This window comes from Phaethon aethereus, assembly GCF_964289735.1.
Source record: "Phaethon aethereus genome assembly, chromosome: 14".
Classification (NCBI taxonomy): domain Eukaryota; kingdom Metazoa; phylum Chordata; class Aves; order Phaethontiformes; family Phaethontidae; genus Phaethon; species Phaethon aethereus.
Genome location: NC_138590.1, coordinates 3,300,665 through 3,325,091, shown reverse-complemented (window position 1 = coordinate 3,325,091; position 24,427 = coordinate 3,300,665). Strand labels below are relative to the sequence as shown.

Genomic DNA, 24,427 nt, shown 5'->3' with positions numbered 1-24,427 from the left:
TGCGAGAGCTGCCCAACCAAGTATTCCGTCTGGAGATTAATTTCAAAGATGTCATGGATAAACTAGAGTTATTATTTTCTTCATGTCCCTGCTCCTAAAAAGCTTTTTTTTTAATAAAAATATGATGCAGTCTAATGATTCTCGCACATAATTTAATCCCCTCCTGCTGTATTTGTAAAATTACCCATTTTGTCTAATACTTCTCAGTTTTGCAATTAGCACTGGGCCCATTAGCTGTACTTTACATCTTGACTTTGTTCTCTAATAAAAAGTGAATTTATTATAAGCAACATGTTTTCAAAAACCTCCCATTAGCCATGGCATTACACAGTTTCACCTTGCAGCCTTTGGAAGCCGGGGACAAGGTCATTTGCATTTTTATTAAACCATTATTTACACCTTCCCTTTAAGCTGTGTTTTAGGCCTTGGGTTGTCCTTGGCCAGCCCTAACGATGTAATGAGACATTGCTAATGCTCTTTTGCCAGGCACATAGGTTGGAGCATTGGAAATGCTGCGGTATTTTAGTTGGCCGCTGTGGGAAAGGTGTTTTGTTTCTTGTGTTTCACAAGTGAGTTTGGCCCAGTGGAACCAGCCCTGTGCTTTTGGGCAAGATGTTGCTTGTGTAGAGGCAGCTGCCAGCGAGAGGAAGGACAGGCAGGTTAATAAATCTGAGCCCGATGGCTGTTCAAAACCAGAGCTGAGAAAGCAGCTGGTAAATAACACACAACCGTTTCCTATTTTATAGTACACAGACACAACCTTGGCATTGTCTGCGACCAATTTAATCTGTCTGGCTTATGAGGAAAGGATTGTTAGATCTGAAGAATATAGATTAGGCATTTCTGTACAGAAATAGGTTGCTAGAGCGAATACTCAAAGGTGTGGTGTCAACAGAGCGTTTTAGTACTTGACTTTTGTGCTGACGGCGGCACGTCGTCTCCCCTCCGCCGCTAGCACTGGCGAGTTACTGACTGGGTCTCTAATGGATGTTGCATGTATAGGAACTGGTTTGGGGCAGTACCTCAGTTCATGTAGCTGACTGGGATGTGCATTGCATTACCTGTGTATTTTTGAACCAAATTAACAATGAAACAATGTTTTCTATAACACAGCAGAGAAATGTGCCTGTGTCTAATGGAACAGAAAGATCTGGAAAAGTGAAATATTGGAGCAGGTCGTTTTCCTTTAAAATCAATGGATTTCTTGTCTTTTACTTGTCTTTACAATGGGTAAGGGAAAGACCGAATCCCTCTGCCTCGTTCTGTGGTGGACAGCAGTAGTCAACTGTGGCTGAAAATCCGTTTTCCTCAATGATGAAACAATTTTGTCTGATGTGCAAGACAGCTTTTACATGAATAGGCTTAAATTATTCCAGTTTATCACTTGGAGAAATGCAAATTCTGTTCAGCAAAGTTTACAGCAGTGAAACGCAGGGCCATTTGCAGGCAGTCGAAGTATGGAAATCTTCATATTGTAAAGATAACAAAAGTTAAAATTAGAACAGATATGAAAGGATGTATAAACCAAGCCTCGTTAAGTAATCTCCAAAGTGTATGCAGTTAAAATATTGATCTACTCTAATGAAAATTCATTCTCTGCTCTTGAGCAAGCATCAGAGAAATTAAATACAATATCATTCATTAGTGACAATCCCTAAAATATGCATGTGCATGCAAGTATGTCATGATTATTTTTCTTTGTAAAGTGAAGCCACTGTTTATTTTGTCTGAGATACAAAATGTGCCTATCCTATGGGCTAAGCAAATAGAAATGATGTTTTGCAGAAAAATGCAAAATTAAGTAATTATTAATACCTGGACCTACTTTGGAGTAAGATGTACAGGTGCTTCTACCAGATCCAGGCTTCATACCCTGCTATTAAAGCAGCCATAAAAATATGGCCAAATTCGGAATCAGAAAGTGCTACTTCCCATTCCTTCAGTTTTAAACACATTGCAAGAAAAACAAGCATGTTCTGCACCAGCTAAACAGTGCAGGTGATGTTAAGCCCAGGGCACAACTCGCTGCAGCTGCCTGGTGCAGAAGGGATTAATCCAGGGTGATTTCAACAAGTGCTGGAGCTAAAAAAAAAAAAAAAATTATCACTTACTGGTATCTGCAAGCAGAAGAAACCTTCTGTTTTAGTTAAGAGTCCACCTACTTGGTAAGCACAGATAACCCAACCGAAAAAAAAAAAGCCACCAACAAAAAAATCATGCTTCGAGATCCATAATAACCAATTTGGACCTATTTGCTAAGGTTCAGTTCTCACTAACCAGCTGTACGGTACCCAGGCCCTGAGGCGAGCGTCTCCACCGAGCAGGGCAGGGCTTAGTTCCAGCCCGAGAGGGATGCTGTAAGCTGCGCCTCACCTCTGCTGTGGCTGGTCACGCGTGTCACCTGAGCTGGGGAGGTGACCACGCGCATCTCTTACGGTGTCTGCAATCAGGCCCTAGGTCTGTTAGTGCACTTTTGCAGATTGAAGGAGAAGAAAATTAACTTTAAGCCAGTGGTGTGCCTGTTTTCCATGCTCAAATCTCTTGGGGTGTTCAGCAAGCCATAAACAAGGCAAAACCGAGGAAGAACATGACATTAGCTAAAATATCTTAACATCGTGCTGTCTTAGTAAAACTTTAAATTTGCATGTGTGTACCTATGTATGTATGCTTTTGCCTGCGCTCACCGCTATAAAGTGAGCTTCAGTTTAATAAAATTGCAGTGTTTGCAAATGCAGGGGCTCATATTTCATACAGTGACATCCCTGAGTTGCTGGGAAAGACTAAGCCAGTGCGATAATGAAAATGTAAATGAGAGAAAATACAATATACACGATAAAAGGCAAGGGCAGATGAGGAAGTGGCAATCTCCTTTTTTGCCACTGAGGTTACTGTGGTTAATTTATAGGGTGTCAGAGAATGGAAGAAGAAGGTTTAAAAGAGCCAACTTAAGAGAAAACGCTGAAAAGAAACAAATAATGACAAAAGAAAAATCTTTATGGGGGTCAGGACTATTGAATTGGAAATAATAAATTTGCACAGAAGAGCAGTTTGTGTCCTTAGGGCTCTAGCTACAGGTTCCCCCCCCCGCTCCCTGAGGTCTGCGCTACACCTGCTATGCCAGGAAAGGAGGAGGGATGAAGAGAGATGTTGCTGAGGAAAATCTTTAAATACGGGATAACAGCTGAGAAGGGTTTAAATGTAAATATCTGATGAACACAAGGGAGGAAATGTTGGATCTGTGAGGCCTATTAACATGAAGCAGTTACTCTTAAAATAAGTTTTATCTTTTAAAACAGATGTTATCATGAAACACCACAGAAAATAGTTCTTTGTCGGCAAGTAATAGACAAAATGACCTCATAAGTGTCTTGTATTTTTCTGCAATGAGGCTCCAAGAAATGCCCAGGACTGCTTTCTTGCATCAGGGCAGGTTCCACCGAAGGAACAATTTCTACCATTTTTAGAGTGTGTTTACTGGAAAATTGTTGGTCTGGTGTCATTTTGAGTGCCTCCTTGGCCAGATCTAAAGCTTCACAAGTTGTGGGGTTTTTTTTTGCCAAGTTTCAAAATATTTCCCTTGGGAAAAGGAGAGGAAGCAGATGAAAGTATTAACCCACAGGGAACCATCAGATCCTCTTCAGAGGCAGAGATTAATGCTGGCTCTGGAGTAGAGAACAGAAGGAAAAATAGACTGTCCCTTTGAAAGGGATGAATCTTTCATAATTTCCTTTCTGCAGTTTGTTATAAAGAAAAGAGACACATTTCTCAGTATGGGAAATAGAATCAAATCTACAACAATAATCTGGCTTATTTTTAACGTAGAAATATCTGCCCTGTGGGGCCAAAGCTCATGAACTGGTTGTTGGAAAAACCTATTCTTGCAGGACAAGCTGAAGAATATGAATTGTGCGCCTCTGAAAAATGATTCACTGAGTGAGGCTAGTATTGTCAAATGACAATGTATCATTACTAAATTACAATGTTAACCAAGTAATATTTTATTCAAGAATATTTTGAAAAAATAATTACCAGACCCTAATTTTGGGTCTGCTCATATAATGGACATATGGATTAGCCAAAAAACTACGAGTTTTGAGCTGTAATTCTGCAGATTTTGTTTGAAGCTATCATGAAGCTATAAAGCAAGTTTTCCAAGAGCAAGACCTTTTTCTTCTTGATTTTTAGAATGCTAACACAAATTCTAAGTGTTTTGGAAAACTGGTTGCTTAAGAAGTATATGGCAGATCAAGTACCCAGCAAAAAAAAATTAGTCATATTAAAGTGCTTTTGCAAAGAGTGTGACTTTTCTCAGCTGGATTTTTCCTGCTTCTGTAGAAAACAGGAACAGCCAAGTTGTAGGAATGTAAATAAAACCAAGTATGACAGTAATCCAACAGGCTGGCTGCCCGCATTAGCCTCACCGCTTACATGAGGGCACATTTTTTTTTTCTCTCTCTGTTTAATTATAGGAGAAAAAGACTAGGTGGACAGTATTTTACACTTTTTTTTTTACATTGACTGAAGTTCTAAATAACTAATTTAGAGTGACTCAATAGGACATGTCAGAGGAAAACTGTGCCTGTTTAACTGGTTACAGATCAGGGAAAGGCTCAGAGCCTAACTTGCTTATATACTGCACAGCACAAAATGCATGGCTTCCTATGGAAAAATGAAACAACTGTCAAGGTCACGTGTAAACTGCTTATTGCATTGGGAGACAGCAGGGAAATGCGGGGGAAGGAGTCTGGGGTTATGTGCCTTTTGTAAAGGGTTTTAGGTAACTTATGGTTAACCAGAAGTAAATTAAAAGGTATTTCCTCTACAATGTATGGATTAGTGATGAGCCTCTTCAACCTGGCTCCCTTCTAGATGGATTTCCTCTTCTTTTTTCAACCACTTATTCCCCTACCCTCATTTTAAGGAATTTCTTCCCTGCTTTTTTCTCTCTCTGCTGCTTCTTCTGCACTCGTTCTTTTTGTGGCATGTGTTCTCTTTCAAAGAAAATGGCTTTTCCACCTTTTATCACATTATCTTTTCCTTTTCCTGTAGTAGACATCCTTTTCCATCTCCTTTCTTCTAACAGGAGCTGTAATTTCTACACGCTTGCCCTTTGTGTGGAGAAGGAGTGTCCTTCAGGCCTCTTCTGGCCACTTGCTGGTGTTCAGTAGGGGCTTTTTTTCTGCATTGTAAATGGTTGTGTTACTCTTCTGTCCCATGCTATTACGGTCTCTTACCTTTATTGCCTTGCTTGCGCAAAGGACCTTGAATACAGTATTTAGGCATGTGTTTTCACTGCTCAAGCCCCACAAATGCTGACTGAAACTCCAGACAGAGGAGTTCAGAGGAATTCATCCTGAATTCACCAATATTTCAAACTGATTTCTTAACACTGAAACACTGAACCAATGTTAATTAGCCATTATCACTCACTTGTGTGTCCTCCCTTAATAACCTTCATATATATGTACAGAATTAATTAACTTATTAAAAGATAACTTTATTCTGGTCTATTCTTTCACTTAGAGCTCATTCAGAGCCAGTCTGCTCTGAATTCATGCCTTTCCTCTATTCAGAGTGATTCCACTTCCTTGCACATTTCTTGTGAAATCCCTGTCTTTCAGCAGGAATTTCTATACCATACTTGAGCCAAATAACCTAAAACAATTTTTACAGGGCAAAGTAAGGGGAGCATGAGCTTTTATGCCAAGCAACTTTCAGATGTAGATGGGATTTTCATGTCACCTGAAACCTGCATCTGGTCATTGAAGTTTAAAGAATCTCAAAATGACATACACTAAGAATCTGTATATGTTTAGACATTACCTATACTGCTGGGGAAATGGGCTTGGCAGGTAAAAACATGCATTAAAGAAGAGGTGAGATTATGGTAATACAGTATGTGCTATGTCCTGAGTATTTTTCTTCCTTGTAGGAAAGTGATCTCTTGAATAAAATGCACAGAAGTATTTTTCATTGCTTACCTGTTTTCCCAAAAAGTCAATAAAAATGCAGGCTGGATTCATTACAGATTCAGCAACTGTGGGCATCCTTTGAATTTCTCCTAGGATTAAGGTGACCTTTACCATCTCTGTAGCAAGCTTTTTGGTTAGCACACAGAAGAGTTTCCCTCACTGTTTACCCTCGGTATAATGTCATTGTCTAATATGCTTAAGCATGTCTGCTCTCTCACTTATATTTGCACAGCTTTTTTTAAAGCCTAGTGCTTTGAAAGGCTTATTCCTCCACACTGTTTCAATATTTAGACAAAAAATATCTGGTGTTCCCTTTTGGAGCACTGTATCTGCTGCCTGCCCTTCTGTTCTTACCACCAGTTTTGGCTTTGTGAATGGGGAGTTAATTGGCAGCCCAGTAAGAAATGTGAGCTATTGCTTTACTCATATGGCTTTTATTTTGCTTTCAAGAGGTTGAAAACCGTTATACAGATCAGTTCTGGTGATGGTTTCTTTTTTCTCTGTTCTTGAAAACCAGTCTGTCTTATCCATCCTGTTAATAGAGCAAAGGTAACAATCAAAATAAATATTTTCCTGTCTTCTCTTTCAGATAAAATTGAAGATGAATTAGAAATGACTACGGTGTGCCATAGACCCGAAGGACTGGAACAGCTTGAAGCACAAACCAATTTCACCAAAAGAGAACTTCAAGTGCTTTACAGAGGATTTAAAAATGTAAGAACAATACCGAGTCTAGTATGCATGTCCCCACCAACCTCAACTGCTCAGCTGTGGTTTGTATCATTCCCCTGCTAAACGTTAGGAGTTTTGTGCTAGATCTCCCCTACCACAACAAAATGAGCACAATCTGTCTCTCCATCTAATATTTATGATACTGTAATCTGCCTAAAACTGGATTTGGATGAATGTTCGGATCATAATGTTCTCATTAAATTTGTTCACCAAATGTCAGTAAGCACACTGCCATTTCTTCAACTGTGCCAAAATTTTAAGATAACCTGAAAGTGTTTTTATGTTTACTTACTTAATTCTTGCTGTCAGTTCCTCATGTTCAAATCTGAGCGGTACTGTTTGCTTGTGATTAGCTGCCCAGGATGGTTGTTTTTATCCTTTCTCTAGCTGGAGAAATCTTGCTAGATTAGGATGTTATTAGAGCACATTAGGACTATAAGGTCCTGCGTAAGTAGGAAATAAGACCGGAGTGGCAGGAGCCAAAAAGAAATCAAAAGTAAATGAGTATCAAGACTGAGAAGAAAAAAGAGAGGCTACAGATTTAGGCGAAAGCAGGAAACATGCCAGTTGGCATGACTGCATGCACAGAGCAGCATTGTGCTCGTCTTTGTGAACCACTGTTGCAGCCATACTCTCCCTGGTATCAGGGAGTCTGTGGCTCCGTGAGCCTCAGCTTCTAGGTCACCTGCTGCTACCTCTTAGGGACTCATCATAATAAATAGAAACAGGTAGGGAATTTTGAGGCTACATGGAGCAGATGTTTTATGGGCCCTGAAGAATGAATACTCATTACATGATTGCCTGAGGGTCTGGATTTAGTCACCCAGGTGGTTTGTGCCAGCTGATGTTTTTATGATGATTAATAGATCAGTATCCAGCTAGCTCAATAAACAGTGTGTTTTTTAAGTTGTCTTGCAGGACAGCTCCATCATTTTAGCTACTGTCACTGCAAAATGCTGAAATTTCTTGGAAAGAGATCATCAAGTCTACTGGGTAAAAACTTGCCAAAAAAAAGCTGAGCTACCTTAAATACAGGCAATGTTGAGGGAAACCTGCTGGACACTGAGAAGGGCCTTTCTTTTTGATAGATTGTTGAAATTTGATCAAATCACATCTCAAATGCATACTTGACTTCTCCAAGGGGTCTGGTGGTTTCATCCTTTATTTCACCACTCACCTAACCGGGCCAAGGTATAGCTCAGCTTTCTGTATTTTTTGATTTGGTGCATGTGTTGTATTTGTACAACCTTTGCTGCACGTAGGAGGTCACTTCATGTGTGAAGTTTTCTAACAACTGAAGACTGATATTCTGAAACCTGTTCATGCTTTGGGCAGTCAGCAAGAAATCACATGGCTTTTGAGACAGAGCTTGACAAGTTAACGTACAGTATAACATGACATGACTGTCTACAGTGGCAGACTAAACTCGGAGAGTTCTTAACTGCTGTGTTTTGCTACGACCTCTGAAATGCTTTCTGTTTCGCTGTGTTTGGTGGGAATCCTGCGTGGGAGAGCCGTGCTCTGTGCTGAGAGGAGGTGCTGGCTGTGCCAGCAGCTACATTACAAAACAGAGAGGCAGCCTTACAGCTCTCTCAACAGATCTCACATTTACCTCTTGTCCCTCCCAATTTTGCTATCACTTTGCAGTACAGAGGTGTTACCTCCCAGGGCAAGAATAACAGCAGACAAGTGCATTTAACTTGTGACCTAAACGCTTTCCTAAAACCTCACTGAAGGTCTTGGTATTAATTGGCAGTGCTGGCAAGATCTTGCTTTATATCTGGTTGTTAGGACAAAGCAGTGTGTTGTCTTCCAGCTGCTATGCATACAATATGCATGAAGCTTTAATATCTAAGGTTTAAATTTAAATGAAAGGGCAGCTTTAGCAATTGTAGCCTGTAAATCATGGTTTCAATGGGATGAGTAATTATGCACAGCAGGCAAACTGATTCAGCTGTTACCATATTTGCTATTGTACCAAACCGTCTGCTTTTTGGGATGATGTTACAGTGCCATCTGGAGATTCAAAATCCCTGTGGGAGTACAGTCATTTTCCTTTCTCTGGCTTGTGCTTACTGCCTGCTCTCAGTGATCACACAGGTCCTGTTTAATCAGGAGGCAGCACCTGGATTATCACAGGACCATTTGCAGACACTTGTAACGAACACGGAGAGAATGAGGCCCTGCTCAGCCTGGCCACAGTCACAGGAGCTGAAGGTTGGATGTTCCTGAACATGGATGCTGTTTGGCCAAAGGCAGTTCAACACAGCCTGGGGTAGCCTCTGGACTAGTGTCCTGGCTTACCAGGGTCCTAATTCTCAGTACTTTTATTCCTGCTCTTCCTTCATCTCTGAAATCTGTTTCCCCACTCTCTTCCCAGTGTGTCACTGGTCAGGTCTGGTGTTTCTGCATTGGACTGATGGAGGCTTCCACTGAATTCAGATCCTTTGCCACTTCGGAGAAGCAGAGGATGATAACCCGGCCAGTGTCCTTGCTGCCTGGCCAAATGTCCCCTCTCTGTGCCTTCAGCTTTCTTTTCAAGTTGTGGAAGGGTGCTGTTGCCCAACATCTCTTGATGCCAGACCCAAAAGTTCACTTTTATCTCAGCAGTTATCTCTGTCCCCAAGGTGCATTCTGTGTTACTTAGAATAGAATTTAGCACCGTGGAGTTAGCTGCTGTCAGGCTCGAGCCTGATTAACATGAGGCATTTGGCCTGATTGCTTTAGCTGTGGTTCTGCAAAAACAAAGTAACAGAGATGGCGAAAACCAGCAGAACCTTTGGTGGATCTTTCCTTGGTTTAGCTTAGCAAAATAAAACGTGATTCTTTCTGTGTATTATATACATCAGGAGAGAGAATTGCTTGAGCTGAAAGGCAACATCAGCACTGGAACAAAATGGCCATGAACAGGCATAGGCTGGAATTAGAAGAAAGTTTCCACTCCCCAGAGGAGTACAGTTTGGGGAACAGTTACGGAATGGGAGGGAGTAAAATAGAAACCATTTTAATCTCAAAATTGATAAATTGATCACTAATGAAGTGAACAAAAATGAGAGAAGTTTGAGCTCAGTAATTCAATAGCTCCATTTAGACCGTGTTTCTAATGACTTGCATTCTTTGGAATTGAGTGCGTGGATTTGAAAGGATTGGGATTTTTTTGCTTAATTTGGGGGGTTTCAGTGCTCTTAGGGGAAATGGTTGTTAGCTGCAAGGGATAACTTACTAACTCAAAAAACAGACAACCCAAATAACTGAAGGGCTATTGGAGATATTCTTACCTTGCTTAAGTGCAATATTTTAGCAAATCTGTAATGGAGTGTAGTACAAGATGTAATCATCTGTAACAAATCAGGGTTTTGGAGAAAACAAGCAGTATGAGCAAGGTAGAAATGTTCTGATACCTTAATGATCCCCAAAATATCTCCATACTGGGAGAACATAATGAGAGCAACAAAATACTTGCGATGTGTGAATGCTTAGAGATGCAAATCTGGATTGTGGATCCTGAAGGAGAATATGTTAGAGTCTGTCTCTGGTCAGCTAACTTAATACCTCTAGTTTAGCAAAAGATGACCCCGCCGAGTACTCATATTCTGGCCAAGTTAGCTGAGAACAGCGTGAGGGGCAGGTTATGTTTAGCCCCACCTCAGTTCTGCTGCTGATCCCTGCTTGTCTGCATTGCACGTTTTTGAAAGCAATCAATGAAGTTAATTTCTGATTCCAGCAGAAGAAAGAACAGCAAGCGCAACTTTTGTTTGGTTTTGGGTTTTTTTAATGTGGATTCAGCTCCTTTGTGATTTAGTATTTTAAAAGAAGTCTGAGAGGTTAGATTCATATACATGACTCATGCTGTCAGTGCCAGTGCTTGATAGCTTTTTGAAAATGAGAGGTTGTTTCTGTGCTTGACAACAACACAAAAGAGTGTTCTCGTTGGACATTTTAAGAGAATTCATAGGTTAAAAAAATGAGAGGTGTTTACCTGAAATCTAACTCCCTTCCATTGAAGGAAGGCCTTACAAATGTTACGGTGAAGGACCATGCTTTTTCACGCTACCAAGAAATTTTTCTTGAATGAGTAAAACCTTTGGAATTTAAACTGACACTAAGCTTACCTGCTCCTTTTCACGAGAGATTTCTTTCGAGTCAGCTGTATTAAGTTGTACTGTAGCACTAATGAGGCCTCTTGAGCATTATTTGGCTCTTATAAAAACAAAATTGTGATCAATTAAGTGCAAATGAATTGGTACTAGCATGTGTGTCTGAAAGCAATCCAGTTACAGAGAGCTAAGCAGGCTGAGCAATGTCAGCGCTGCCTCTCCCCAGCACTCCTGGAGGCTTGATGCAAACATTCATTTGGCTTCCAGATGGAGCATCAGAAGCAATAAGGATCATGCGGAAATTCAGAAAATTTAATCAAGTACAATGGCCAAAACTGCTACAGGAGACTTTGCCTCTGCGAGGCAAGTGCCTGCAGCAGCAACCTCTCCTCTGTGCTTGCCCTTCGCAGATTGAAACTCCATTCTCAGGGTTGCTAGTGGCGGGCTGGGGCTCTTAATGTGATAAAGGGCTATAAATGTATTGTTGCAGAAAGCATAGAGAAAATCATGATCAGTCCCTACATTTATATACTATCTTTAAGCATGCAAAGTGATGGTTCTTAGTGAAAATAGTTGTATTTATCAAGATGAGAGAAAGAAATACATCTTCACTTACTGTGTTTGGCCAGTAGCACTATGCTGGTGCTCTGCTACTACGACGGCTAGGTGCTGTGCTAGGCTTGATTGTAAAAAGAGTGGCAGTTTGGTCAAATATCTGAAAAAAAATCTGAAGTTCTGCAAAGGCCCAGTGCGGGTCTTGCAGCAGCAGCACTTCGGTGACTGAGGAGAAAATTTCTACCCAAGAATGTCTGTTGATGGTATACTTGGTCTGATCTATGATAAAAAGATACCATAAATAAATACCAGATTATTTAACATACATTCAATTACAAGCTTTAGGAGACATGAACTTTGGGAGAATACTTTATTGGTAGCTGTTACCTTCTTTCTATTAATGATCCTTTTAATGATTTCTAGCTTATTAGAAGTGGCATGAATACATGAAAAAGTAACCACTAACCACCATGTTTTTTGAGAGTACTCATCTAACCAGGAATTTTGCCATGCAGAATTAGAAAGTTTTGTTAGCTTTGTCTGTAAATAAAAAAAAAAACCCAAGGTCTGGTCCTGCAGCCACTGGCTTTATATAGTCCAGTTGGTCTTTTCATCCCCTTGCTGTGGAACAAGCCTTGAACGCTGATGCTGGAGAAGGGATGACCACGAGGTCATAGAATCCTAGAATCTTTGGGTTGGAAGGGACCTTTAAAGGCCATCTAGTCCAACCCCTCTGCAGTGAGCAGGGACATCTTCAACTAGAGCAGGTTGCTCAGAGCCCCGTTACCCCTTGTCCTATCGCTACAGGCCCTGCTAAAAAGTCTGTCCTCATCTTTCTTATCAGCTCCCTTTAAGCCCTGGCAGCTGCAGTAAGGTCTCCCCGGAGCCTTCTCTGCTCCAGGCTGAACCCCCCAGCTCTCCCAGCCTGTCCTCCCAGCAGAGCTGTTCCAACCCTCGGAGCATTGCTGGGGCCTCCTCTGGCCCTGCTCCAGCAGGTCCATGTCTCTCCTGTGCCGAGGGCTCCAGAGCTGGATGCAGCACTGCAGGGGGGTTTCCCCAGAGCGGGGCAGAGGGGCAGAACCCCCTCCCTTGACCTGCTGGTCATGCTGCTTTGGATGCAGACCAGGATACGGTCAAGACCACAGTGCCAGGTTCGGGTTTTATTTGGGACCTTTAAATATAACCAGTGGAAGGAGAGTTCTCAGGATACGAAGACATAGAGTAAAAGATAATTTCAGGGCTTTTCAAGAGACAAATTATGCTTTATTTAGCTCAGATCTATCCCAAATGACCAATGGTTTTTACCCAAATAGTGGGTGGAAGAGAGGAGGATTATTTCACTGGAGGAAGGAACTCAGATCTAATCCCCCTAATTCCAGTAGCAAACAGGTATGTGATTAAGGAACTGCCTCTGATGTCACCTGAAATACCTCTCCTTGCTCTCCCTCTGTGACTTGCACAGGATAAAGTGATTTCTCTTGTTCGTTCTGTCCTTTTCTGTGGTTAGTGAATGCACATCAGCAGCAGGTGATGCTGGCAGATCAGAGGCTTGAAAAAAAATGCCTTTTTTTTTTCCTTCACAGGCGGAAGAATTTCTTGTCAAAGTCCTTTTTGTTCTGAAAAGGTATCTAAAGAACTCATCAATAAATGTTATAGACTTGAATCTTCCTCCAGCTTTTTGTGTCACCGAGGCAAAGGCATTTTCTTAGACTTCCTAAGTTTACTAATCTCAGATTCATCAACCTGTAATGATACCTGAACAAGCATTTGTCTGTCTTGGATCTGCAGAGTGGGGTGTAAGATGCAGTGAGTGTATGCATCTGTGGCAGCTCCAGGCTGCCAGTAGTGAGTAACTATAGCAGTACTGGCTTCTGCCCTGCTTTTCAAACCTGCCTCTAGGGCCATGACACAGGCTCCCATGCCTGCTCTTTAACGAAGTCCAGACCAAGCACAGAATTATAGGGAGGTTAAGTGGGATTCCACCCCAACAGCATCATGTGGTGTAGCAGGTGTATTCCAGGTAGCGTAATGTGGCAGTGATGTGTTTGGATGTAAAGGCTGTGCAGCTCTGTGCCCTTTCAAACTCATTTCTGTTCATCCCCGAGCTTGCTTGTGCTATCACAACATCTCAGTGTGCACAGAGGCATGGCCCTCCTAGATGTGTTAGTGCAGAGAATGAACTTTTAAATGAATTTCCATTACTTTAGAAGATATGACCAGGTGGAAAACATGATATGCTGCCTGAAAACTAGCCAGAGTTAGCCAATAGACTGTGTTAGCTTTAGCATTATTGAAAAAAATCTGAAAAACTGTTTCCATCCTATTTCTCCGATAATTCCAATTAGGATTTATTAGGAAAAGATCAGAGAAACAGAGAGAGAACACCATTATGCTGCAAGGGTCATGAACTGGCATCTTGAACATGGCTTGCAGTCCTGGGCTGCTGTCTCAAAAAGCGTATGGCAGACATAGATGCAGAGGAGGGATGGTCAAAGGGTGCTCAGTGCCTTCCATGCTTCTCAGAGTGGGATGCTTCAGCCTGGAAAAGAGATAATGAAGGGAAGATCTACAGAATCACAAGTGGTAGGTAGGAAGGGCATCAAGATCAACTGTTTGTTCTCTCTCTCTAGTAATGGATTAACTTTCTTGATCCCAAATCTGGCCTTCAGCTTCATCATAAACATCAAACCAAGATATATGCACCAGTTCCATGAGAGATTCTCAATCCATCTTCAGTCTGTCCTACCAGGAGTGGCAGTACTCTTGCTCCCTCTTCCCTCCATGTGACACACTGCCTCACCTGAGGCAGAGGAACTTAAATTACTGTGAATGGGGTCAAATGCCTGCAGCAGGGGACAGCCCCACGGTGTCTCTGCCAGTTGGTATTTCTGAATGTGGGAGAAAGATGACTTTTCTGTATCTATAATTCTGTGCGCTCTGAAAAAGGATCAGTGTCATGGTTGTCTTATTGTTTTTCTCTGGTTTTAGTTTTCACAATTGGTTGATTGGCAAATCTGTGAGGAAGAGTGTCATCGACTGGGAAATATTCTATATAATTGAAAACTTCACATTGTCAGATAGCAGTGCCTGAGGCCCTCTGTGACATGTGAATGTGTCATAACAGCGCTGAGCTATGGTGCTTTATCACCCCCGCCAATATTTAAGCTAAATTTGCTCTTGAATTTTACTTGAGTTGTCCAATTAATTTAAGTTTAAAAGAAGAGTTGAGAGTAAGGAAACAAGATGCACAAAATAGACCCAGTTCTTGTGCCCTTTTTACCCATCTCATCCATAACGTGTGGTCTCCCATCCTGCTGGATAAGGTCTGAGGACACAGGGTAAAGCACCTGGGGGCCCAGCTCCTCATACCTGCCACATCTCCCTCTTCACGGGTGCTGTCCAGACTCTGCAAACATGCCCGGGGAGTACCTCCTACCCCAAACTACCATAATGGCTTGGATTTTGCTTGGCTGTAGCAGAGCAAGTACGAGCACTCCAGGCAGGGATCCCATTTCCCTTCCTGAATGCTGCCCTGTGAAGGGGGTCGTTTGTAGGGGGTTGGGTCAGGAAGTTCAGGGCAGAAAATCTGTCACCCTGTGTGTTTGCCCCTACTCGAAGCGGCCAAAAGTGAAATGAAATGCCTTACATTCTAGTACCAGACCTTAAAAGTAAAATAACCCCACAGGCTGCCAGGTTAGAAAATTGTCATGGGTGCAGTCTAGCTTCTCAGAATTTTACAGAAGACTGAATGGATAAACAGGTTAATGATCTAATCTTTTTCAGCCTAATACTAATGCTGGTTTGTAAGGACTTACAAGTATAGTCTGTATTGTTAGCCTCCATGGGGCTTGTGTCAGGTATCTGGCTATGGTCTTTTGCTGAGGATTAATGAATTCATGTATGTGGAGGCATCGGACAATCCAATGTTAGCTGGCACTAATGTTATTTATAATTATTAGTTGAAAGCTTCCTATGACAGAAGGTATGAGCCTGCCTTTCTAGGTCGTCCTATAAAACACTGATTAAACACTGCTGAAAACACTGTTAGAAATGTTAATAATGGTCAACCAAGTCTATCAGATGCTTAGGATGAAATTGCAGTCTGAATCATTTTAATTTCTTCAGCTGCACAGTCTGTGCATCCAGAGTGCTGTGGGAACAGGAATGTGATTTGCTTAATTGCTCTCTTCAGGCTTGTAGAGTTTTGCAAATGAACCTTTACAAAGCTGGGATTTTTTCTTGATTCTTTTTTTTTCCTGTTTTTCTGACAGGAATGTCCTAGTGGGGTTGTTAATGAAGAGACATTCAAACAGATCTATGCACAGTTTTTTCCTCATGGAGGTAAGCGGAGTACTTTGCATCTGCCGGGTTTATTGAGGCGTGCCTTAACATTCATTACTGCCAGCTGGCTGCAAAACTGCTTCAGATAATCTGTGCAGGAAATGTGAATTGATCTTAAGCTTTGCAGGATCTTACAGAATCACAAACATCAAGGTAATAAAATTAAGTTAGGCCCTTTGAAGAGTTATTTCACAAGAACATAGACAAACCTAGATTAAAGATTGCCCCCAGTTGTCAGCCCTTTATTCCCCAAGTCCAAAATAGAAACTGGAGATTAATGTGCTTTTTTGTACCGACTTTCTGGATGGCAGGAAGCTAAATCACTTCCCCTCAGTGTGTCTTTGCTTCCCTGCTGTTGGACTGCTGTGCAGCTAGTATCTAGCGCAGTACAGTCCCAGACCTCATTTTGGCCTGCAAGTTAATCAAAACCTCCCTAAAATTCTTCAAGCAGTTCTTAATTGATGTATGAACTCCTAGCTACCTGAAATGATCATTTCTGGTGTTTGTGCAACTAAGATAGGGTCATGTCATGTACTGGAATATGAAAGTATTGTATTAAACTTCTCAAATAACGTATGTTCTTGCCTTTTAAAAACATCAAGATTCTATATATTCTGTGGGGATACAGTTCTCAGATTGTAGTCATAGGTTTAAGTGGCTTTTTAATAAAAGATTCAGCATTTGAGGCTTTCCAATTATATTCCACTCTGTAGTAGCTGCAGAACACACACTTTGTGGAATGATGACTGAAGTTGCTGCAAGAGTGTATGTGTGCATGTGCATTTACTTGAAGAAGGTTGTTAACAAGTGGTTTTTCAACTAAACGTGAAGATAAAACACGCTATGCTTATGTTTTACAATGGGTGTGACCTCAAAGGTGTACACCTATAGAAAGTTATCAGTAAATTTCATTATGGATTTGATGATTTCCTGTTGTGGTTGCTTTTGTCTTTGTTATAAAAAGCAACCAGTCCTTTCTTTTTTTTCTAATATGCAAAAATTTAAGTATTTATAATCTTAATGTATTTCTGGGTGTGTTTTGTGTTTTCAACCAAAGTTCTAGTAAGTCCAAAGAATTCCAGTTACCCCAAGTAACTGCACTAACTTCAAGTGACACATCTCAGGTGACCCCTTCCTTCCCATGTGTGAAAAATAATCAGGCACAGAAACTTAATCTTTTCATGAATAGGTAACTTTTTTCCTCCCTACTGAGGTTGACAAAGACTTACTTTCTTGCCTTTTTCCCTTTTTTTTTTTGTTCCATTCACTTGAAATGTGATTCACCCTTGGTTAATAATGATGGTAGTATAGCCATGCTTAATAATAAATCAGTCTAACAGCAGATCTGATTTCATATTTTACACTGTTTTCTTTCACTTGGTTTCCAAACTGTTTGTATAACCTTAACATCATAAATTGTGAGATTTCAGATTCCTCAGATTTTTCACTTTTATGGCTCTCTGTACAGATAAACTTGTACATTCCAGAGGTAGTAAAGTAGCTCTGAATTATAAAAACTTCGTCCAGTGTCATCCCAGTCTTACGATATTTTTGTTATGTAGGGCTCCTCTCCTTGGCAGGTTTTCTTTTTCCTAATCTGTCATCAAATGATACTAGTGATCTAGACCTCTAGTTTAATATCGTTAGTTCATTGTTTAGTTTAGCTTAATTAGTTTTTGGCAGGACTGTCCCATAAGAAATTCTATGGTTTTCTTATGGAGTGATTTTGTTTCAGAGTCCTTCTCTTAAAAATGGCGATTTTTTTTTCCTACAGTCCACTGTATTCTATCCTTATGGATGATAGTAAGCTAAGTATTTGATTTTTCTGCACACTGTTACACTTTCCTGGATTTGAATAATGTGAAAATATTTAAACATTTAATAGAGATCAGAGTAAAGAGATGCTGGGTCATTCTACCTGACTGCCTGCATTGCCCAGAGCACCAGGCTTGACCTGAATATTCATACATTGAGTATGAAGACTCAGACTTGACTGATGCCATGTGCTAGAGGCAAAGAATAGAAGAGACTAAAAAAGTTTGTGGCTGCTAGAACAGCAATGAAATAATCAAGGGCATTTAATGTCAGTTGTTTCAATCTTGAAAAGTTGGGCTCTAATAATATAAAGTGCAGTGTGAATAGCCCCCAGAGCCAAAAACAAGGCAGTGAAGGTCATAAGGTCATGCACCTATTTGATTTTTTTTCCTGCATACCGTTACTGTTTTTCCCAGTTAACAGCCATGCTTCATGTCACCATAGAAACTGTTCTTCTATATAGAAAAGATTTTCTAAAACCAGCAGTTTGAGATTCAAAAGGCCTCACATGAGATTGTTCTTTAACAGTCACGGGCCAAACTCAAGTTACTCGAACTAGACCCTCCTGAAGTTGGACAGTCCCTGGGGATCTCTGCTGTATCTCACACAAAGCAAAAAGGTAGAGGAAGGAAGCACACATGCTGCAATCACTCTTTGGTGCTTTTGCTGCATTTCCCACCACAGCTAATACTCCACTTACCCCAGAGACACTCTTCAGAGATTTCTTTTGCTTATTCTTTCAAGTACAGCCCTGTAATCCAGATAATTTCTACTGTAATAAAAGCTTTTACATTTCAAGGCTGCTTGAAGGGAGTATGTGGGGAGTAGGCAGGTCTATGTTAACATTTACTAGTTCATAGAATATCTGGCAATGCTACAAGGTTGGCTTTTATACAAAAGGAAAATAAGGTCATGAGTGTTGTTTAGAGCCATTAGTGTATAACGAACTATTGTACTAATCGGTGCCCTCTGTGTTTTTCAGATGCTAGCATGTATGCACATTATCTCTTCAATGCATTTGACACTGCACAAAATGGCTCGGTGAAGTTCGAGGTAATTGTTTTGCATCTTCCTTTGATGTCTCTTTTCTCAGTTTTGTGGTTTTAAGCTTCTCCATTCATTCTTCATGTGCATGTTGGTCTCTTCTCCCAAGTAAAAAGCAATAGGACAAGAGGAAATGGCCTCAAGTTGTGCCAGGGGAGGTTTATATTGGGTATTAGGAAAAACTTCTTCACCAAAAGGGCTGTGAAGCACTGGAATAGGCTGCCCAGGGAAGTGGTTGAGTCGCCATCCCTGGAGGTATTTAAAAGACGTGTAGACATCATGCTTAGGGACAAGGTTTAGTGGTGGACTTAGCAGTGCTAGGTCAGCAATTGGACTTGATGATCTTCTCCAACCTAAATGATTCTCTTATTTGATGTAAACTAGTAGGACTTGTTAGATTGTGGGTTAGAGGTTTCAGTTTTAAAAAATTTTTCTAAAGTTTTCTAAAAATCAGTTGATAGTTTTAAAATCTGGTTCACTTTATGCAGATGGAGTTGTATGTTTCCTTTCACTAAAGAAACATATAGATCATGTTACTCAGTACTACAGGGAGAAAGTGCAGGGATTTATGTAGCAGACAGGAGGGGTCGAGGACAGTCCTATCCATTGATTTGTACAGGTAATTTGGATGTCAAAGAAAAGGTAGTACATCACATGTCGTCTTTAGTCATCATGCATCGCAGGGTTACATTTGTATGTTCCTGGAATGTGGGGTTTTTTTAGCTTATTTGATATATCAAACATCTTGGGTACTTTGTTCCTAGGGAAACCAAATCCACCTTTTAACTAAAAGGCTACAAATAGCCATCCTTCAAGCTCACACACATAGTTTGAGTGCAGCAAAGGGATATGTTAAGTCATAGGCCTATGGAGGATGAACTTCATAATTTTGAAGACAGTTTACTACGATCATAAACCAGAATCACAGAATCACTAGGTTGGAAAGGACCTTTAAGATCATCAAGTCCAACCATTAATCCAGCGCCACCATGTCCCCTAAACCATGTCCTGAAGCGCCACATCCACACGTTTTTTTGAACACTTCCAGAGATGGCGACTTAGAAGAGGATATGATGAAAATTCACATTTCTCTCTCTGCCTTGAACCAGGATTTTGTGATGGCATTGTCCATTCTGTTGCGGGGAACCGTTCATGAAAAGCTAAGATGGACGTTTAATCTGTATGACATAAATAAGGATGGCTATATAAACAAGGAGGTAAGGCTGTTTCTGACAAATGTAGTTGATTCCTGAAGAGAGCTGACTGGTTTCTGTTGCAGAGTACAATTAATTTGCATGCAGCTAATTAAATGCAAATCAGACTGGACCTGAGCATTTATCTGAGTCTAAGTAAAGTGCACAGCGATCTTACATGGCATGATTTTGTAGACATATTTTCCTATATTATAGTGCCCTTAATGGATTGTTTGAGTCAGGAGCAAACCCTAGTTACAGCTATGAGTAACCTTTGTGAACGAGGGGGTGGCAGTGACAATAGCTACTTGGTGACTGATGTGCAAGGAGTTTCTGGCCGCACTGGGAGGTATGGTGTGGGCTCACCCAAAGCACTACAAGCCCCCAGCACCACTCCCAAATCCTGCATTACCATCATATTTTATCTTCTTATCTGGTATTGCTTGTTCCCTTTGTGGGAAGCCTTGGTTTTGAGCATGGTAACCTGAATATTTTGCGCATACATCTTGGTCTGTCTTTTCGAAACTATTGCGTGTACCTGGAGCATTTGTGGTTACTGCTACTGGTCATGGAGTTGTGTGGCAGTTTTTGCAAGGTGTGGAGAAGGGCTAGGTTCCCAGTGACTTCTGGGGACCTTGCACCCCAGCACCATCACCAGCAGCTGCCGTGTCAGAGCGCACGTCCTGCAATGCTGCCTGGCCAGTGGAAGGAAGTGAGGACTGCAGGCACCTCCAACGTGGCTGTGGCAAAATCGTGGCACAGTCAGAACGAAGGGCATGGTTTTCATAAGTGAACTTGTATGTCATGATACATCTGTCTTCATGCACATGCATAGGCATTTCCTGTACTGTTTTGTAATAAGAGAATGAGGGTGAAGAAAAGGGTAGTAAACGAAAGAAATGTGCTATCATTTCTATTAATTTCCCTTTTTGTGTTTGTGCTGGCATGCCGCTACTGCAGGAAATGATGGATATCGTAAAGGCAATTTATGATATGATGGGAAAGTACACGTATCCAGTGCTCAAGGAAGATGCTCCGAGGCAGCATGTAGAAGTATTCTTCCAGGTACTTGATTTTTTGATGTGTTTTTCTTAACACTTGAGCTATGCACTGATATACTTTACTGTAAGGTTAGCCCCAAGTTCAATGCTATGTCCTGCTATATATTCTAAAATAGACCCTAGCAGCCACTCAGCCTAACACTACAGTGTCTGCTGATTTCCTGACTCCAAGGCATCCCATTTGTCTGTTAACCTGACCCGTTGCATTGGGATGTGCCACATCCAGCAAGTATGAAGCCACTGCATGTGTTACAGCCCTTCTGTACTTCTTTGCTCTACTGCCCACAAAGAGACAGGAATATGGATGCTGGTTGGTTAGGCAGTGAATAAATAAGCGATCTAATAAGGGCAGAGGTTGCTGTCTATGTCAAGCAAGGAATAGTTGGAGACTACCTCAGAAGTGCTCTAAATACCAGAGTAAGCGAGTCCTTAGCAGTTGGCAAATTTATCCAATGACATTGAGTCTGTAATCTAAGCTTGTAAAGTCCCCTAGGTTTATTCAGGTTGCATCAAATAAGATATTATACTATAACTGCAGTGTTAATTATGGAAACAATTTTTTTAATTTTATTTTGCAGAAAATGGATAAAAACAAAGATGGTGTTGTAACTTTAGATGAGTTTATTGAATCGTGTCAGGAGGTAAGGACAAAATTATAACTGCAATGAAAGGTCTAGCTCATGCCACAGCATTTGCTTTCCCTTTTGACAACCTCCACTTGAAACAAGATGCTGCTCAGGATCCCAGGTTTCCTTTGTTCTCTGAAAAAGAGCAAAGTCTGTCAGCTTCAAGAATGAGTTTCTGGTGGTGCTCTGTGAAGCCTGGGACCAAATAGGGAAGTAGGGTCAGGCGAATCACAGGAGACAGCCTCTTCATTTCCAGTGCTGGTGGCCAGTGCTGCTTCTTTTCATGAGTGAAACACAGTGACTGGTTCTGCAGACAAGCAGATAACTCTAGAGAAAGCTCATAATACCTTTAACCTTCCTTAGTTTGTTCATTTGTTTGTTTGAAGAGGCTGATATTGTCTCTGTGATGCACTCGGATGTCATTAGCAAGTACCAGGTTGCTGGAATTGCCCAGAGCCAAAGGTCTCTCAAAATCTTGTAGTTACAGCACTGACTTATCAAACCAGTTGATGTTTTCACGGTCAACCATTAAAAGCAAATGCTGTCGTCATAGCAATGATTTTTGTAAAATTTTTTTCCTGTTTTGGAAACAAGCTCCCTCTTGCAAATTCCATGCATTAGGTTGGCTGTCATAAATATTTGCTGGTATTTTTTAGCACTGGCACAAAGACAAGCATCTGCATTAACATGCCATTAGCCAAGTGTCTGTTGTATTAGACTGTAATTAACTGTGTGAATGTTTGCTCAGAGATATCTCTAATATTTTATCAGTACAATAATGGCCTCTGCATTTTAGAAAGTTTACATTGGTGCAAATAACTGCATACCAGTCCTCCCTTGCATTTTACTTTCCCTGGAAAAGTCTTTCCTGTTCTGCAGTTAGACAGATTTTCTGTACTTGAGCAATGGGAAGATGCTTGCTGTGGAGGGCTAGGCTGGCTTCCCACTGCTTCTGTGTTAATTCTGGCTCAGATTACTTCTCAGTCAGGGGCTTCAGGTGGCAAAATCCTTGTTAGCAGATGCATAATACAAGGCAAATTTTATTCAGTTACTTCATTCTTGGTCCCTCCTCATTGTTTAGCTTATTTTTGGCCTTGTCTTTAATTTGATCATTTGTGTTGTATGTTATTCTTCACATTCATAATTGGCCTTCAGGCTGGATGTGTGTGTATGATTAGTGGTCTCAGTGTCAAAGCAGCTTTACTGTACTTTTAACTGTTAGAGTTTGTTTAATTCTCTGTCCTAGTTTGCATTTGGTTCCTTCTGTTGACGTACTAGGAGCTCTGCAGTCTGATCCACTGTCATGTGTGGTTTTCTGGCACGTAGGAATGAGCCCTGCAACACTAAGATGTTTGGATTTTTCTTTATGAAAAACAAACAAAAGTGCAGTCTAGTGCTTACCTCTGCCATTTCTGAGGATGTGGCTCACGGGCAGTGAACGCCTGGCATTGCTTTGGAGAGGATGATTGGTTTCCCGTGCAAGGCGATACCTTGTTCTAGTACCCACCAAACTGCATTAGAAATTAGATAAATGGATGCAGCCTCAAAGTAAGATAGAGGAATGAGATGCAATAGATCTCTTGAGTTGCTCAATGTGGAAAATTATTTTCATGTTATAGGCAAACAGTCTAACTTTTGGAATAACTGAATTCCTGGGGAGAAAAAAAATAATCATTAAGTTTTTGAATATTACTTTGGTTATTACCTTAAAGTACAGTTTTGAGACTTCATCTAGGAAATCTGGGATTTCCCTTCTGTGTCTCCAACTTTCTTATTTGGATCTAGGAACCTTGGAGAGGCTGAGACTGCATGTATTTTAGGTTTGAGCTAGCTGTATCTCTGGGATGAAGTGGTCCTTCAAGGCAGCTTGCTTATCAGTTCAAAACATGCAATTCCATTTGGACTTCTGAAGCGTATTAGCTAATTGCATATTTGCATATTCAGGGTCAGTGAAATGCAGTTGGGCACTGAAGTCCAGAGGTTCAGTACAGTCACCAGCTCAGTGCTGGCGTCTGGTTTTCTTCAGCAAAGCACAGCCCATGCTGAATGTCGAGCTTATGAGAAGATCCTGTGCTTGCATGCCTCAAACCAACTAAGGTGACAAAGTAAGAGATGTCTGCTTTGCTGAATCAGGACCTGGTCACTGAATCAATTCCAGCTCATCGAGGATGAAAAGCATTATGGAAGCAAAGCTGTTGCCTGCAGTAGCAGCTGCAGAGCCCCCTGTGCCATGCAAAGTTGAGTTGTGCGTGTCAGTGCTGGTTTTATGAAAATGTCTTCTCGTTGCTTTCAGGACGACAATATCATGCAATCCTTACAGCTCTTTGAGAATGTGATGTAACCATGCCTGGCGAGCGCTGGAGGAGTCAGAGACTTTCTGTGTAACAAAGACCTCCTTTCTGGGTGAAAGCTTTTTACAATTCAGCCATGTTCAGTGTGTGAGGATTTTGTACATCTCCAACCAAATGGCAACCGAATGCAACCGATCCCACCTCTTCTCCCCAAGAGATGCCGGTGGACCTTTGTTTCGTTTTGGAAGCATGTGAATATTTTAATAAAACCTGACAAGAGAGAACTGCTACTCAAAGTTTAATGAGTAATATACAGCGTTGTTTGCTAGGCACAAGTCCTGCTTTTAATCTAGCAAGCTTGATTACTTATGATAGCACATGTCGATAGCTTGCTCAGCCATCTATTGCAAGTGAAAAGCTCAGTCCATACTACCATACAGCAAAATGTTTTATGAATGCCTTGCTGTTAATCTGCTTTGACAAAAGTAGAATCTACCAGGGTGATCTGTAAAAAATGGACAGTAAATGTACCTAGGACATCAAGCAGACAGCCTGTGTAGCCAACATCCTCATTTCTGCAGAGATCCTGCTTTTCCTCTCACATGCACTGGTGTCACCACACTGAGTTTGGTGGACTTTTTCCTGAACACATTAACTAGAGGATCTTTATGCCAGAGTGAGCCAGAAAGGAGTAAAACAT

The 24,427-nt window shown here is 41.1% G+C and overlaps 1 protein-coding gene across 4 annotated transcripts in view; it reads left to right on the top strand.

Moving 5' to 3' along the window:
• KCNIP1 (potassium voltage-gated channel interacting protein 1) overlaps positions 1–23,777 on the top strand; it is a gene marked incomplete at both ends in the record, with an annotated part of 437,431 nt that extends 413,654 nt beyond the window's left edge. For all 4 annotated transcript variants that reach the window (XM_082006255.1, XM_082006256.1, XM_082006254.1 and 1 more), the window contains 7 exons: positions 6,562–6,686; positions 15,628–15,697; positions 18,495–18,565; positions 19,666–19,773; positions 20,710–20,814; positions 21,389–21,451; positions 23,730–23,777. In XM_082006255.1, coding sequence (XP_081862381.1) covers positions 6,562–6,686; positions 15,628–15,697; positions 18,495–18,565; positions 19,666–19,773; positions 20,710–20,814; positions 21,389–21,451; positions 23,730–23,777 — 590 coding nt within the window. The remainder of the gene's footprint in view (positions 1–6,561; positions 6,687–15,627; positions 15,698–18,494; positions 18,566–19,665; positions 19,774–20,709; positions 20,815–21,388; positions 21,452–23,729) is intronic.
• Between the last annotated feature and the right edge of the window lie 650 nt (positions 23,778–24,427).